We start from the raw sequence: 15723 nt of genomic DNA on the forward strand, positions 1-15723 counted from the left end.
AATTGATACTTGTGGAAATTAAGTGTTTTGTTTAGTAAAGACGTGTTCAGCAATTACAAAAACAAAACAGCAACACATCAAACTTGAAAGACGGTTTATTCTACTATCTATTAACCAAAGTTCAGCTTATAGGAATATTATTTGATAAGGTATTGCAAACCATGTATTGTAAAAGTATTCAAATTGAGAGATGACACTTGTCATTCAAATATGACCAAAAGTTAAGCTTAATAATAGTAATAAGCCGTTGTGTTACTGTAAATTTTTAAAAGGGGACATATTTATTGATGATGTTCAGGTCAGATAGGTCAGTTAAGATGACTGACTTATCTGTAATACCCTCGAGAAACCTGCTGGATTACGCTATTGATCCAGATTAACATGAGGAATTTCTCGAACAATTCCCTCCCAAACGCCTGTGGACTGTAAGATTTGGCCTTAGCTTTGGCTTTACACCGAAAGCAGGAGAAACCGCTAAAAGTAGCTGCTGCTCTTTTGTTAATGCTGAGAGGATTTACCTGCAATCTTGCTTGCTTGAGGAAGAAACACTAAGAAAAAAAATTCAGGGGCAGGAGCTGCTGCAGCAGAGACGACAAGGAATCAGACTGGTGGTATGACAGAATGCATTATGATGCTGTAAAGTTAAATACGTTGTCGTGCAGTAAAGACATATATCAAGTCACTTCGGGTCCTGTGAGCTGCCCAGCAACAACCCAACTGTGAACCATGTGAAACACTGAAACTGCAGGAAGATTTTTATAATGTGGCAGAAACATATTTTAAATCCTTACATATAGTGAATTTTGAATTAGACATTTATTTATACCATCCATATTTATGTAAAAATGCAGACTATGAAATTCCTTCTATTGTAATAAACAAGCAGCTGAATAATGCACATGCCTCCTTTTAGCTAAATGTTCCTGTTTTGGTCCAATTCTGCATGTATGATGTATATTTCATTTGAATAAAGCAAAATTAAATTTATGATCTGTTTATATTCATAACTGAATGATACACAATGTTATTAAACCAAAGGCCAACAGAAAATGCACATCTTTTTCTTTATATGTGAGTTTATATGGACTATTTCTCAAAAGTAAGAACACCATTTTCACCAGAATAAAGCATAAATCTAAGTATATACCATAAACACTGGGTTTTATGTCAGCAGGGATGGTAAGAAACTGCTGAGCGCAAATTAAATCAATCCTTCTTTCCTTGAAATAGGTACATAAACCAAGAACAAAAGGAGCGAGAAGATATGATAGCAAATCTATTACTTCCTGTTATTCAGTCGGCTTCAGCATATTCACGTTGCATGTTTTGAGAGAGGATAAGATGATAGAGATTTAATAGGATTGCCCTGCATTGGTACATTAAATAATTCACTATTAATATTTGTTATGAACCAAGTACAGAGGATTTCATTCTGGAAATATGTCAGGGGGTGAATACAGATGACATTATTCAAAATACTTGAGCAGCAATAACTTTGGCACAAATGTCTCCTTATTTAATTTATATGGGACCATAAAGACTTTGATTCTATATACTTGCAATAAGATATTATAATACAAAAACACAAGGACCAAAACCTTTATAACTAAAAAGACCACGACAGGCATTCCTGTCCTCATTTTTTTATATCTACAGTCTCTCGATTATTCATCTCCATCATCACTCTATCTATGTTGTTTGCATCATCTGTTCCACAAGTCAAATCCATAAACTAAGATGTGGACATGCTGCATAAGATAAGCTGTGGTCTGCAATTATCTTTTCATTGCAATCAGTGGGGTGGATTTCCTGATCCGTCTGCAGCTCCTTTGGCCATTTAAAATCCAGTTTTCCAGATTTCTCAGCCTCATCCTTCCTATGGGGGGTCTTAGTGGGGAGATGGGATCCAAAGGTCTTGCCAAAAGCTGCTTTCTGTCACTCTCTCTCTCTCTCTCTCTCTCTCTCTCTCTCTCTCTCTCTCTCTCTCCCCCTGTCTGTTTTTTATGTAAATTGATCAAGCAGTGGGTTTCAGTATTAGATTGGGGGGTGTTGTGTGTACTGTACTCTGCCTGAGGCTGCTGGCTGTCTGGCTCACACATTACCCCACATCCCTGTGTTTCTCCCCAACATAGATAGCCATAACATTGTCTGCAGCTATAGATTGTCCACATATGGGTTAATGCTTTTATTTGATCATGCATGGACACACAAACAAAGAGGACTGCACAAAGAGCTCTAAGGTGCATTATTATCTAATTGAAAGGGAGAAATGAGCAGCCATGAGCCAAAAAAAACCAAAACAAACAAACAAACAAAAAAACAACCCACAACATGTGTTTGCTATTTTTTTGTAGCACCTTCTTAATCCAGAGAATTTCAGCTCAATATGCTCTATTAATCCCTCTGCCTCTCTGCACCACTTCAGTCTCACACCACATCTATCTTGTTTTTAAAGGGCTGACCCAAATACTCCAGTGTTCAAGAGACTCACTGCTGAAGCTCTCGGGATTCAAAAGTCATCCATTCTTTAGCACTACTTAGACTCGCTCTTTCACACACACGTACACACACGCACACACACGCACACACACACACACACACAAACCTGTGCACACTGAAACTATGTGAACATTTAGAGCAGAAAACAGTGTATCTGTTCGCTTCTGGTCATAAAATGAATCAATATCAAACTGCGTAAAGTAACAATCTCAGTGTTTTAAATTTTTTATTTTACACTTCAGGTTCCACTTAAAGTGCACTGACTCCACTTTGCTGTGTCAAGGGGATTGAAGTGGAAATGGGCACAAAAAGGGATTAGTGTGTAGCAGTTGAAATGAGTAGTGAATGTGAATATTTTCTGGAGCTGGGGACACTGCACAGATGTTTCCCTCATTTCAGATCTGACCAAGTTTTAAGATCAGCGAACACCTGCAGAGATAGCATTCACATATTTGTACAGAGGGAGAGTATTGCTAAGCCACTGTCCCATGAAGTCAAATTGTAATGACCAAACGGCATAAAAGTGTCCAGATGTTTAATAGTTAAACCCTGAAAGGCCCTTCCAGTCTAACATGACTGCACATCATTAACATGTCCACTTGTAACAACCACAACTCTCAGTCAAAATGTAATCCTCCACTTGTGAGAAGTAGCTAAATATTTGGAGTGATAAATGACATTTAGTAGTTATTTTTCAATAAATGATCCTCGACATGCCATGGCTCAACAACTGGTGGCATCTTTGAGGCTGCTTATTTCTTCAGACTGATTCATTACACTTGAAATTAGCAAAATGTCAGCCAAGTTTGTTCTGACAGGTTTTGAATAAGTGCACTCAGGTTAATGTTTGCAAAAACACAAATTCAGCTCCCAGCAGAGTTGTCATTCGTCTGGTTGACTAACACTCTCAAGAATCCTGTAATCTCTGTGAGGGCCGACTGACTCTGACAGATCACCTTGGATTTGCTAGGTAATCGATTTTGCAGCTTGGCCGTGTTTGCTGCTGCGTGGGCCTGAGCAGTTTGACTAATGATGCTGGTTATTGAAGACCGTGATGGGCTCAAGTTGTCACGGAAAGTGTTGCAATGTACCAGTTCCCAAATCTCTGAAGTCAATTCTGTGTTTACTGTAAGCAGTGTCTCTCAGTTAATCAGTAACAACAACAAATCGTGATGCCAATCAAGTACAGCTTATGTAAATTCCCACTGAACAGTTATAGTGACTGCAACCATTTAATTAGCCGTCTGAATTCAGCTGCAGATTACATTTTTGCATTACTATGTTATTGCACTTGTGTGGCATTCTACTGCCTCATGACCACCACTGTGTACTAAACATGCTCTTCCTCCTCAGTAATGAAACGTATCTTCAGCTCTGTCTGGCTGATGCAGCCATCTGCAGGCAGATCCTAATGTAGTTATGGAGCCTCCCAAGACCTCTTAAATAATTTAGAAGTGGAGGGTATTCTCAAGACTCCATATTTACTCTCAAAGTTTAATTCTAAATGTGAGATTGGATTAGTAAGTTTCAGATTTACTTTTCTTGAGACAAAGTACACAGACACAGAGTTAACTTTCATAACCATTTGCAAATGTTGTAATAGCTTCTGGTAACTGTTGCCTTGCAGTTGTCCTTTCAGCTTTTAATCAATGTCAGAATCTTTGTTGGGAATCCTTACAAATCCATCCATGAATTAGAGCTGGGCGATTAATCGAATTTTAATCATAATTACGATCTGGGTTTTCAATGATCATAAAATTAAATGATCCGATTATTTTTGTCCTTTGCAGTTTCCTCTTGTGCTGTTTTCAGTTGCAAATCGAGCGCCACTTGCAGTGCTCTGGTGCAGACTCCTCCCAAAGCCCCAACTGCTTTAGTTTTATTCAGCGCGGGTTGAAAACACCTCGCCAGTTAAGGGCTGAACACACAGGAGGCAACGTCGCTCCTTCTCCATCATTTTCTATGGAACTTGCGCGATGAGGCGGAAATTGCTGCCCTCCTCTAGCCAAGCGACAGGCGACATTCATGCATGTGAAATGTTGCTCTCATTCATGCAGACGTGCATGAATAGAAAAATAAAATAGAAAAATGTTCCATTTTTGTGAGTTGCAACTAAATAATCCACCAGCTCCCAGAGACACAGAGAGATAACAAACATTATAAACAAACAGAACTTTTTTTCTCAGTTAACAAGTGAACAATTTAGGAAACTCATCAACACTTTGGACAAACAGTATCACTGCCATCTCGACACCATGTTAGTGGAGTGTCTCTCCATGCCTTGTATGCTGAGTGTGGTGAGGGTGTTGGGAAGGATGTGGCTACAGTCCAATGTTACGCCACCGCTATGGACCTGTGTTCCAGCTGCACATAGAGCTGTTTATAAATGTCACGCTACATTTTATTGACAAGGATTTTAACATGAAAACTACATGTGTTCAGATAAATTTTTTCCAGATCACACTCGGCAGAACATAACTGCTGGTCTGAGACAAACAATCGCTATGGTGACCTGGTGGAAAGAAACTATTATTATTATTATTATTATTATTATTATTATTATTATTATTATTAATTACTGAAAAAGCAATCTTGTCACTAAGGCAAGATGCCACTCTTTACAAAAATGTAACTATGCCATGTTCTTTGAATTTAATATTGTTTTATATACACTAACACTACCATTCAAAAGTTTGGGGTAACTTTGCCATGGGATTCAATAGGGAAGTGACCCCAAACTTTTGAACGGTAGTGTACAGTAAGAGATTGGGGTTACACAATTAAAATATGATTTGAATATTTCCAAGCTCATTAAACATAATTGGAATCATCTGAGTTTTCACCTGCAACCATTATCTAACCCGTTTGTGCATCAGTGCTAACTATTATTTTCTTTTTCTCTCTCAGGGTGGAGGTCACAGGATTCCAGCTCAGTGCAGCAGTTTGAGGATTAATACCACACCTGGATAAGAGAGACAGTGCTTATGTGTAACACAATGGCACCTGCATGCAAAGCCAAACTAGGCGCCTGGCTCTTCATGCTGTTTCTTTGCTTGACAGTACATGCTAGCATGCTTCAGTTTGCTGCTGCCACAATACAAGGATTCATTGGAGATATGACATGCCCATCTGTATGCAGGTGTGATGAGGATTTTATCTACTGTAACGATCGTGGGCTGAGCTCTATCCCTTCACTGCCTCCTTCTGCATCTGTGCTCTACCTTCAGAACAACCACATCAACAACCCAGGCCTTCCCACCTCCTTGGAGCGCCAGCTGTCTGTCCGTGTGGTCTACCTCTATGATAATGAACTGGATGAATTTCCCATGCACCTGCCGCCGTCTGTGCGTGAACTACATTTACAAGACAACAACATCCGCACTATTCCTCGCAGTGCACTGGCTCGGATGCCCTTGCTAGAGAAGCTCCACTTGGACGACAACTCCATTTCCACTGTTTCTATTGAGGATCAGGCCTTTGCTGACAACCCACGGTTGCGCTTGCTTTTCCTTTCACGCAACCACTTGTCCAGTATTCCCTCAGGTCTACCTGCATCTTTGGAAGAACTTCGTCTGGATGACAACCGGATCTCCACTATCCCAACCCATGCCTTCCGAGGCCTCACCTCACTTAGATGTCTTGTCCTAGATGGGAACCTTTTGGCAAACCAACGCATTGCAGATGACACATTCTCTCGCCTTTCTAACTTGACTGAGTTGTCCTTAGTGCGCAACTCTCTCCAGACCCCACCTGTTAACCTACCCAGCGGCCATCTCCAGAGACTGTCCCTGCAGGACAACGCCATGACTCATATGCCGCGTGGTTCCTTGGATGGCATGCACAGGCTGCAGAGGCTTGACTTGTCAGGAAACAACCTAACCACATTACCTAGGGGGCTGTTCAAAGACCTTGACAATCTTGGTCAATTGCTTGTACGTGGAAATCCTTGGCACTGTGGCTGCAACTTGCGCTGGCTGTATGACTGGTTGCATGCCCGCGGTAACTCTATCACTGTCCGGGGTCTAACCTGCCATGGGCCTGACAGGGTGCGAGACATGGCTTTGATTGATCTGAACAGTGAGATGGAGGAATGTGAAGTAGTGAGGATAACAGGGGCAAAAGACAAAGTAACTTTAGCTGGAGCTGAGAGTGCTACCACCAACACCCCTCCACAGGGTTCTCTCTTCACCCTGCGCTCGAAGCGGCCTGGCCTGGGATTTCCTGACTCTGGCTTGGACTACACTCTCAGCAGCAGTGGTGTAGGAAAAAGCTTGGCCCTAAATGTGAAGCCTCTTTCTCACAACAGTGTACGTGTCACATGGAGTGTGGCTCAGCCGAGCTCCTCTTTCAGACTGAGTTGGCTCCGACTTGGCACTGGAAACGCCATGGGATCAATTACAGAGACGCTAGTTCGAGGTGATCGTCGGGAGTATCTGCTTACCTCCCTGCAACCCCACTCAAGCTACATCATCTGCATGGTGCCACTGCCTGCCAGTTCAGAAAGCAAAGGCACAATTTCTGGAGATGCTGACCCTGATGAAGCTCTAGTTTGTGCAAAAGCTGAAACATCAGAATTTAGCCCAATAGAGGAGGAGAATGATGAAGACTCACAACAGATTATAGCGTTACCCCTTGCAGGGATTATAGGCGGGGCTACTGCCACTGTATCTCTGGCCCTTATTTTTGGCGTGTTTTGTTGGTATGGACATAGAACTGGCCATTTGTGCACCCGTGACCACTATACTCGCAGCAGCTCGAGAAAAAACAAAAACTATGATGATTATATTGAATCTGGCACCAAGAAGGATAACACTATCTTAGAGATTCGTGGCCCTGGGTTCCAGATGACACCTATGGCGGCTTGCCAGCCAATGCAGCCAAAACCCTTGCAAGAGGATTACATTATTCATACCATATTCCCCTCCAATGGCACTGGACTTTTCAAAGGCTCAAACCATGTTTCTAATGCAGGACATGGCACCAACCGTGGCTACAGAGAAGGAGGAATCCCAGATATAGACTATTGTTACACATGATGCATTGCACCAGATGTTGTTCATAGTGTAATTGGTAAACTGTATAGATGCACAATTTCCCTTGGCATGGACACTTCTGAAGCACCCCTCTGTGCCTTCTTCTTCTGGTCTCCCATTCCAAATGACCTGCTGTTCACTTCACTGGATGTGATTAACTGGAACTAAAACTGTGTGGGAACGGTTCGCTGCAGGAGGTGGCAGTCAATGCCCCAGGTGTAAATGCACAGCTGAGTGTTTCTTCACCATCTTAGTAATGGCCTGTGTATGATTCCCTTTTTTGCTCTTTCCCTGTGACAAATAGGCAAAGAATGTATCTGTAATGGAAAGGTCAAACTTATCATAGGTGCAGGTAGAGTTCCTCTTTCGCACATGAAAGCCACAGCAGACAGTTCAAAATGGATTCAGTAATGAAGAGAAACAGACATTTTTGGTACTCATTTCTTGCTCACCAGTCACATACAGTATGTAGTCTTATTAATTCATTGTTCCAAATGCCTCAACTATATTGATGTGCCCTACCAGCTATCCAAGGAAAGGGCTTTGTAAAGCTGTGAATTGTTCTATTTCAAACAACCCAATAACCACTTGTCTTAAGGTAGGTTTGTGTTTACCTTATACAGTAGATGGCAGGTTTAAGATCTTCTAAGGGCTGGTCAGCCTTGGTTATACCTCTTCACCAGTGATCAGTATTGCTGTGTTGCATCAGATTAGCTGCAGCACAAGCATGTAGATAATTACTTCGATACCGACTGGGGGGCGTGTTTGGAAAATGGTTTGCTATTTTTATCAGTGGTATGTTAAGTAATGAAAATCTTCACAGTTCTTTTTTTATTTATATATTTTGCCCCGTCATGAGATGGGTTTTATCTCTGCTTGAACGGTTTATTTTTATTTTCACCCTCATGTTTGTCATTATTGATGAAACCCAGCTCTTGATGGAAACTGTGGCTTTGTTTTAGTGTCAGAGTTGTTTTTTTTTTTTTCTTTATTGAGATTGTTTGTATTATGATGTAATTTTGAAGTTAGACGTCACCCAAAGACAAGCATGTCAGCCCACTGAGAATTTAGAAACCAACCCCAATCGCTCTTTTCCAATGTTGTGTCTGTGTGCTTTATGTCTTTGGTTGCTGGTTTTTGTTTGGAAAATGTTTCCTCAATGCTCAAACTGGACAAACTACTGATGTGGAGCTTTCTACTGGAGGCAGACTCTTGTAAGTGAACTTCGAAATGAGGCCGAGAACTGTGAGTGCAACTGAGGAGACTCAAACCGCAACACTGTTGACCTACACTGTGGGGCGGCGGCCGAGCTGTGCGAGCGGGTGGGTGGGTGGGAGGACAGGTGGGGGAAGAAAGCCTGGATGCGGGGTGACTCATCGTGAACGGAGTTCATTGATGTTTGTTTTAGCAACGGAAAAGGCCTCCAATCATTCCACCTCTTTTATTACTGAGCAGCACTAAAAATGTAAATGTATCAGCACTTAACAGGGAATGGGGATAAATGTAATGGCAGGCACAGGGAGACGGAGTAAGGAAACATCCCCATGTACTGACAGAGATACAAAATTGATGGCTCCTGCACAGTCGGGTTCACCCATGCATAAATCTGTTTGTCATACCTAGCTCTTACCCTTGGATTTAATATTGTCTATCAGTTGTTTACCTCTGTGTTGCTTCCAAAGGGGAAACCAATTGTGCTTCCTTGACTGTTCTGTCAGGCAGAGTTTAAACCTGGTGTCAGACAATAGGTCAGTGGAATGTATATTTTAACTTGCACCCAAAATTTCTGGCTTAAACAAGTCTTACTGGCCTGGCTTATTCTGTTTTTGGGAATGTTGTTATAGTGTTATTGTTATTTTATAGTGGGTCTATTAAAGATGCATACTTCCTCTTCATTTGTATAAATAAAACCATGGGCACAGCCACATCAATATTTTTTCTGGTGAAATAATAGAAAGTAATGGTGCCATAATGTTGCGTTAAAACAAACAAACAAAAAAACTATGTGAATCTGAGTATGTGTGGAATTTATAAAGTCATCTTCTGAGGGGATCAATAAAAGTTTTATAATCTTGTTACTACTGCAAGCTGTCATTTCACCTCATGTCCAGGGAGCATTGGTGGAGACAAATTTCTAATACTGAGTTGTTTTCCAAGCAGAACTAGACTTGGGCGCTGAGTAGTGCTACGATAAAACCAGCACAGGTGGGTCGAGAAGCCTGGAAGCAGCGGAGACCATGAGATTTAGCTGAACGGACTTAATGACCTTGTTCACATTTGGGATTAAAATGTTTCTTTAGTGATACTATCAGAGGTAGACAGTGCTTAGTACAGGCATGAATGAATTCAAAATATTAAAAAGCAGCATTGAAATCAGACCAAATCTGGAACTCGTCCAGGCCGAATGTGGTTTTATTCTGTAAATATGAGCAGGTCCATGGCATCATTGATGCATAGCCAGTAAAAATTGGGTACTTATGGCTACTATTAGCCATTCTTTATTTATTTATTTTTTGCTAATTTCCCTGAAAAAAGACATTTTATATCAGGTTGGATTATAAAATGTACATTAATGGGTCACTTCTGGGATTGAATTAGAAAGTTGTGCAACAGAGCAGTTGGTTTTCATAATGTACAAATCTGTGTGGATATGGTCCAGTTAGCAAAATTACTTGTGTATGACTCTCCAATTTGATCTTAAAAGACAGTTAATATAAGTGTTTATTTACATTTTCAAATGTGAATTTTTGGGCTTGGAGCTGTATATTTGTAATCAGGTTACCCACAAAGCATACTTATGCCAGGTATGAACAGGATTACAAGCAGATTGGAGCTATGAGTCTATAACTTCATGAAGATCAAATTTGAAATGAGTCTTAAAGCATCACTGTAGAATTGTGTAATTTTGCCTTTTGCCCTTCTCCGTTCTGCTGAAGAGACTGAGACCTTCGGACACCACCAACAACCGATCCTGGAACATGTGGTATAATGTTACAAGACCCGAAAAGAATCATTTACTAATCCTCTGACATCTAAACATGTTCACAAAAAGAATGATCAAATAATACATAAAATGTTCTAGTTTATCTGTGATGCCTTTTCTGACTTACAGTTTTCAGTTATGTGAATGTTGCATATGAGATCCTTATTGTAAATCCTACAGAGACATAAAATGCCAATGAACATAGAACCTTTGGAAAGGTTGAAAACTTCTAAAACTTTGGCATGAACCAACAAAACACTTTTAAGTGAAAGAAAGTTATTTGTGTGTTATGTTGAAATAGGACTGAGACTTTATTGGGGAGGCAGAGAACACAACGAAAAGGTTAAATGTTATGTTTTAAACTGCTAATGTATTTAGCAGTGATACAAAGTACAGTACAAACGTGGAATATAGAAGCATGTTTTAATGATTTCAGTGTGGAATCAACCACAGCTTCAGTCCCATCTGATTTACTACACACAGCAGAAGGAGAAATGATCATGAATTCTTTTGATGATATAATCCCGCACATCATCAACTTTACCAGCAGCATCAAGCAAATAAAACATTACAGAATAAAAAAGCTACTCACTTAAAAATAGCAAGAACAAAGTTAACTCTGGTCATCTGAGCTTTCTCCTGCAGAAAAACTCATTTGATGTTTATCCTTGTCCTGAGTCTTCGTTGTACAATTTTTTCTAAACCTATTTATCTTTGTGAAAATGTTTTCTTATCTAGTTGTGTGTAACGAGGAACCATAAAGCAAAAGGTGCAGGGTCGGGAGAGTAACTCAACCTCCAGGTGCCCCAGGAAATTTTCAGGCCATGGAATATTTATTGCAAAGGTTGGTGTTGCTTTAAAACAAGTAAAACTTATCTGGTGTTGCTTTAACAGAACAAAAATTGAAGTCCAGGATTTTGTCCATATGGTGGCTTCGTGTACATCTGGATTTCAGCCACCCATGACACTAAAACTTATTAATTCAATTAAATTCAATTCAAATCCTTTATTGTCCTCAGAGGAAAATTGATTTGCAGCCAGAACACAGACAGGGGACAGACATCACAATAATCAATCAAAAACAAAATCAGAACCAGTGGCATATGTCAACGAAGAGATCCACACAATCCAATAACAATAAATGAGATTAAATAGGAAAAAAAAGGCAGTTCATGAATTTAAAGGACAACAAAGTTATAGATTCAGTTTGTTCATGAAACAGTACAAAGATCAAATACAAAATGTGTCTTGTAAGTCTAAGTGATTACTCACAAGTGATTACAGAGGTTGTTGTATAGATGATGTTTTATCACCTTTGATATAAACATGTGCAATTCAGTTTTATGCATGTGTAGAAAAGATTTGTATTTGTACAACCCCCCTCAAAAAAACTAAATTAAGAAAGCCAAAATGCTTTTAGGAGCATTTTTCACAGATACAAAGCAGAAAACTCCTGGTAAAGCTCAGCACATTAAGTTCCCACACTGCATGTGACTCTGAAATTATACATGAATTTTGAGCTTTTATTAATTAAACGGACAACCCAACTGCAAACTGTGATCAGAGGGACAGGGATTTTAGTTGCCTGCGACTTCAGTAGAGGTCCTGGAAGTGAAGTAGACTTCAGTGATGGATAATGCCTCCACCTCTTCAATACAGGTGGCTTATACTTTGTGATGTTATTAAAGGCATGAAATTTAATGCAAGAAAACTTCTGCTAAGTCGTAATGTGCAATACCACTGATTTCCTTTCCAATTCAATACCAAGTAAAATTCAGGCTGGCATTTATCATACTGATACGATACCAATGCTTCGTACAAAAGTGGTTGTTATTGTTATGATTGAGTTGGTTGGTGGTGTTGCTACAATACCGCTCTGTCCTCCTACACACATCACGTACTGCATTGTTGCTGCTTGTGGAGCTGAAATATCTTCACACATGACTGTGTTGGCTTCAGCCATCAAAGCCAACTGGCCCAACTGGACTGAGTGAGTAGCTGCTGCTACGAGGTTTTGGCTTTTCTGTGTTTCATTTGACTTCCATCTGGGTATCACTTAGAATCCTGATAATATAGTTAATTTCCACTAGGTTCCTATTGATAATAAACTACATATTCCTCAGAAATTGATCAAAAATGGCTATTTCAGTATGAGAATCAAAGTAGAACATAAATATCTGGTATCTGAGGAATTGATATTTCAGTATCAATCTGTACAGTACTACTACCAAGACTATTTTCTGCTTTAAAACTGCAAAATATACACTGATCAACCTTTCTTAGCATAAGAGAAATAAGATTATATCAGACAGACTCATTTCATAAGGTGACCAAGCTTCATATAATCTACAACCTCTGCAATAGTTTGTGAACATCGATTTACAAGCTCAAAATATATATGAGTCTATTTTGAGTTATTATATTTGCAGTCTCTTTGTACCCACAGACATGACTGCATTGGAGTAAAACATCTCTCTGTCAATGGTTTAATGTGCTATTTAAAACCCCTGCGAACTTTTTGTTGTAATTCTGTCACTGCTCTGTTTTTAGTTAGCTGAAACTTCCCTTTCTCACTTGTCACACCTGCAGTTTGATTGCCATGGAACTGTAATGTGTTGCTTTTCTTGTCTATGACAAGAGGAACGTGGTTGGCTTTAACGGTGCTATTTTGCCAATGGTAGCTGAGTCCCCCACGCAGAGCAGCAGAAGTTTATTGTATTAACCCCTCCTCCACATGCTGGTGCTGTGAGTCAACTCAGAACAAGATGATTAATTTCAGAGGCGGAAGAGACCATATTTGGACAAGAGGAAGGACCAGCAAAGTTGAAAGAAGAAAATGTTTTTAAAAAAAGGAAACATCACTGTTATAATTAATCATTTAAAATGAACACTAGCATACTGATCAAAATGAATGAGTTTAACTCTGTAACTTGCATTTATTGCATTAGTTATATATTATGAGAAAAGATGTTTTTTTTTCCTTTTTTTTTCTTTTTTTTTTTTTTAGAAAGAGTTAGTTGAAAGCAGAGGTTGGTTGAATCATGTTTCAAACAAGGTGACTGCGTCCATCTCTTACATCATCACCTCCACTTCATCACGGATGCCAGGGGATCCCATCAGATCTGGTGAGTAAAGAAAACAGATAAATACCTCAGGCTTGTAGCTGAAAATATATTCATTAAGCACAAGTTCAGTTATGAATTACCTGAGAGATGAGGCCAAACATGAAGAGTTTCCTCAGGTTTTATTAACATACAGACTTCTCAAGTTAAGCAAAAGCTTATTTTCTGACCTAATAATCTGGTTAAACATCTCAATAGGGGGCAGATACTCATCATTGTTTTATTTTTGGCTTCTCAGATATCATCTTCAGTAAAACATAGGTCTGATAACAAAGTTTGCTGAAACACTGTATTAGTCTAAACAAGGATAATGTACACATAGCTTCGTATTCACCACCTCACACTCACTATGATCTTTTCTTTCAGCCCTTCCTAAGCAGTTTTCGTGGGTCCCACTGCTGCCCTGCTGGTGGTTTAATTTAGTCTCATTGTGAAGGGGAACTTCACTGAACCTTAAATGCTGCCTAAAACCTGAGTCATAAGGCTGCTTTGACTCTTTCATTGGGCCTTGGCTCCTGAATCTCCTGATCCTCCATTGACAGTTGATTTCAGTAACGGGCAAAAGAGGCGCCAAATTTTAAACTAAAAGGGAAAAAAACATACAGTTTGACTGGTGCTGCTGGACCAAATCCTCCTCTTGAGTTGGATACGTGTAATAATGTGACAGAAATTTAACTGAAAAATTATTCTTAAGGCATTAAAATGTAAAAAAAGGGTAATAAAACAAGGGGATATTTTTTATAAATGAAGACACAGAAGACATTTTATATATCAGTGTGTGATTATTTTATTTGAGACGGATTAACAAAGATTACGTTTTGCCTGCTGCAGCCTTTGAACATGCTAGCTTCATGATCCCTATGAAAGGTTTTGCTGGCAGCAGTATATATGCTTCTCTGCTGTTGGTCTTGGACGGCAGCATCTCTTTCTCAACCAGCTTTTGTGCTTACAGAGATGAAAGAGCATCCCATTGTTGTGAGCTGGATGACAACTCAAATAACTGTGACCTGAAGGTGGGGCACTAATTTCTCGCCTCACTCTTGGACAATTTTAAACCTTCCCCAAATAAATCTTACTGTGCAACCAGAAAGTATGAGAGAGTATGAAAGAGTATTAAAAATATCAGAAATGCACATTGGAAAATGAGGGCAAAAGAAAGGAGTGGTGGGTGGGCACACGTATCATGGAGATGGACTCTGTTTATAAAGCCTGGATTTTCATGTCCAATTTTTCAATATTTCAATAATTAATTGTTGATAAATTGGTAGTTTAATAATCTTGGACAGGTGTTATAAAAAAATAAAAGAGAGGGATTTTAAAAGAAATGTCTTTTCTGAGCCCTTAAGGTCATGAAGAAGGACTACAGTAGGATCATAATCTGCACCAGCGCAGAGACAAAGTACATCCATGGCTCTCTGCAAGACAAAAATTATAAAAACAATAGTTTTGTGGTAAGCATTTAATTTCAAGAAGTAGTTGCAACTCAAATCACAAAGATTCATCTACTTCACTATAATCAAAGGGAAAAAAATGCTCCTTGTGATCAAATGTGTGACAGTTAAATACATGACAGATGGAAAGACAAGACTGAAAACTCAGCACCAAACTGGATTAAAAGAAACGTCCTGTAACAAACATGGACCATAACCCCTGGTCAAGGCAAAGGCACAGGAGAGCATGAAATGTTTCTTCTTGGACTGCCATTTCATTTTAACACTGACCATGCACCAGCAACCTCAGTGTCAACAAACAGTCAACTGCAGATTGAAGGCATAATCCTTGGCCCAGAGGGATGGAGCTGAGCCTGTTAGAGCTCACTGCTGTGACTGTGGGAAGCTGAGGACCACGGTGCTACATATTAGAATAAGAGTAAATAATCTTTAACCTGATGATTTTTAAACTTTTTAATCAATAAAACTACATAACTGCGCTGAGTGAAGCAATTAAAAAACAAAATGTCAGCTGTTTTAAAGGTCTAATGATATGCTGTTCTTATTTCTTTATTTATTTTGTGTAACTCTGTGACTTTACTTTTGTTAAGTGATATCCCCAATATTTATGAGGCAGGATGTTTTGCTTTCAGACA

General features: G+C 39.5%; 1 protein-coding gene across 2 annotated transcripts in view; it reads left to right on the top strand.

Annotated features, from left to right (window-relative positions):
- flrt1a (fibronectin leucine rich transmembrane protein 1a) overlaps positions 1 to 8845 on the top strand; it is a 48998-nt gene extending 40153 nt beyond the window's left edge. For both annotated transcript variants that reach the window (XM_042009262.1, XM_042009263.1), the window contains one exon: positions 5407 to 8845. In XM_042009262.1, coding sequence (XP_041865196.1) covers positions 5484 to 7535 — 2052 coding nt within the window. In that variant the 5' untranslated portion in view covers positions 5407 to 5483 and the 3' untranslated portion in view covers positions 7536 to 8845. The remainder of the gene's footprint in view (positions 1 to 5406) is intronic.
- Positions 8846 to 15723: the final 6878 nt, after the last annotated feature.

This window comes from Melanotaenia boesemani, chromosome 15, assembly GCF_017639745.1.
Source record: "Melanotaenia boesemani isolate fMelBoe1 chromosome 15, fMelBoe1.pri, whole genome shotgun sequence".
Lineage (NCBI taxonomy): Eukaryota > Metazoa > Chordata > Actinopteri > Atheriniformes > Melanotaeniidae > Melanotaenia > Melanotaenia boesemani.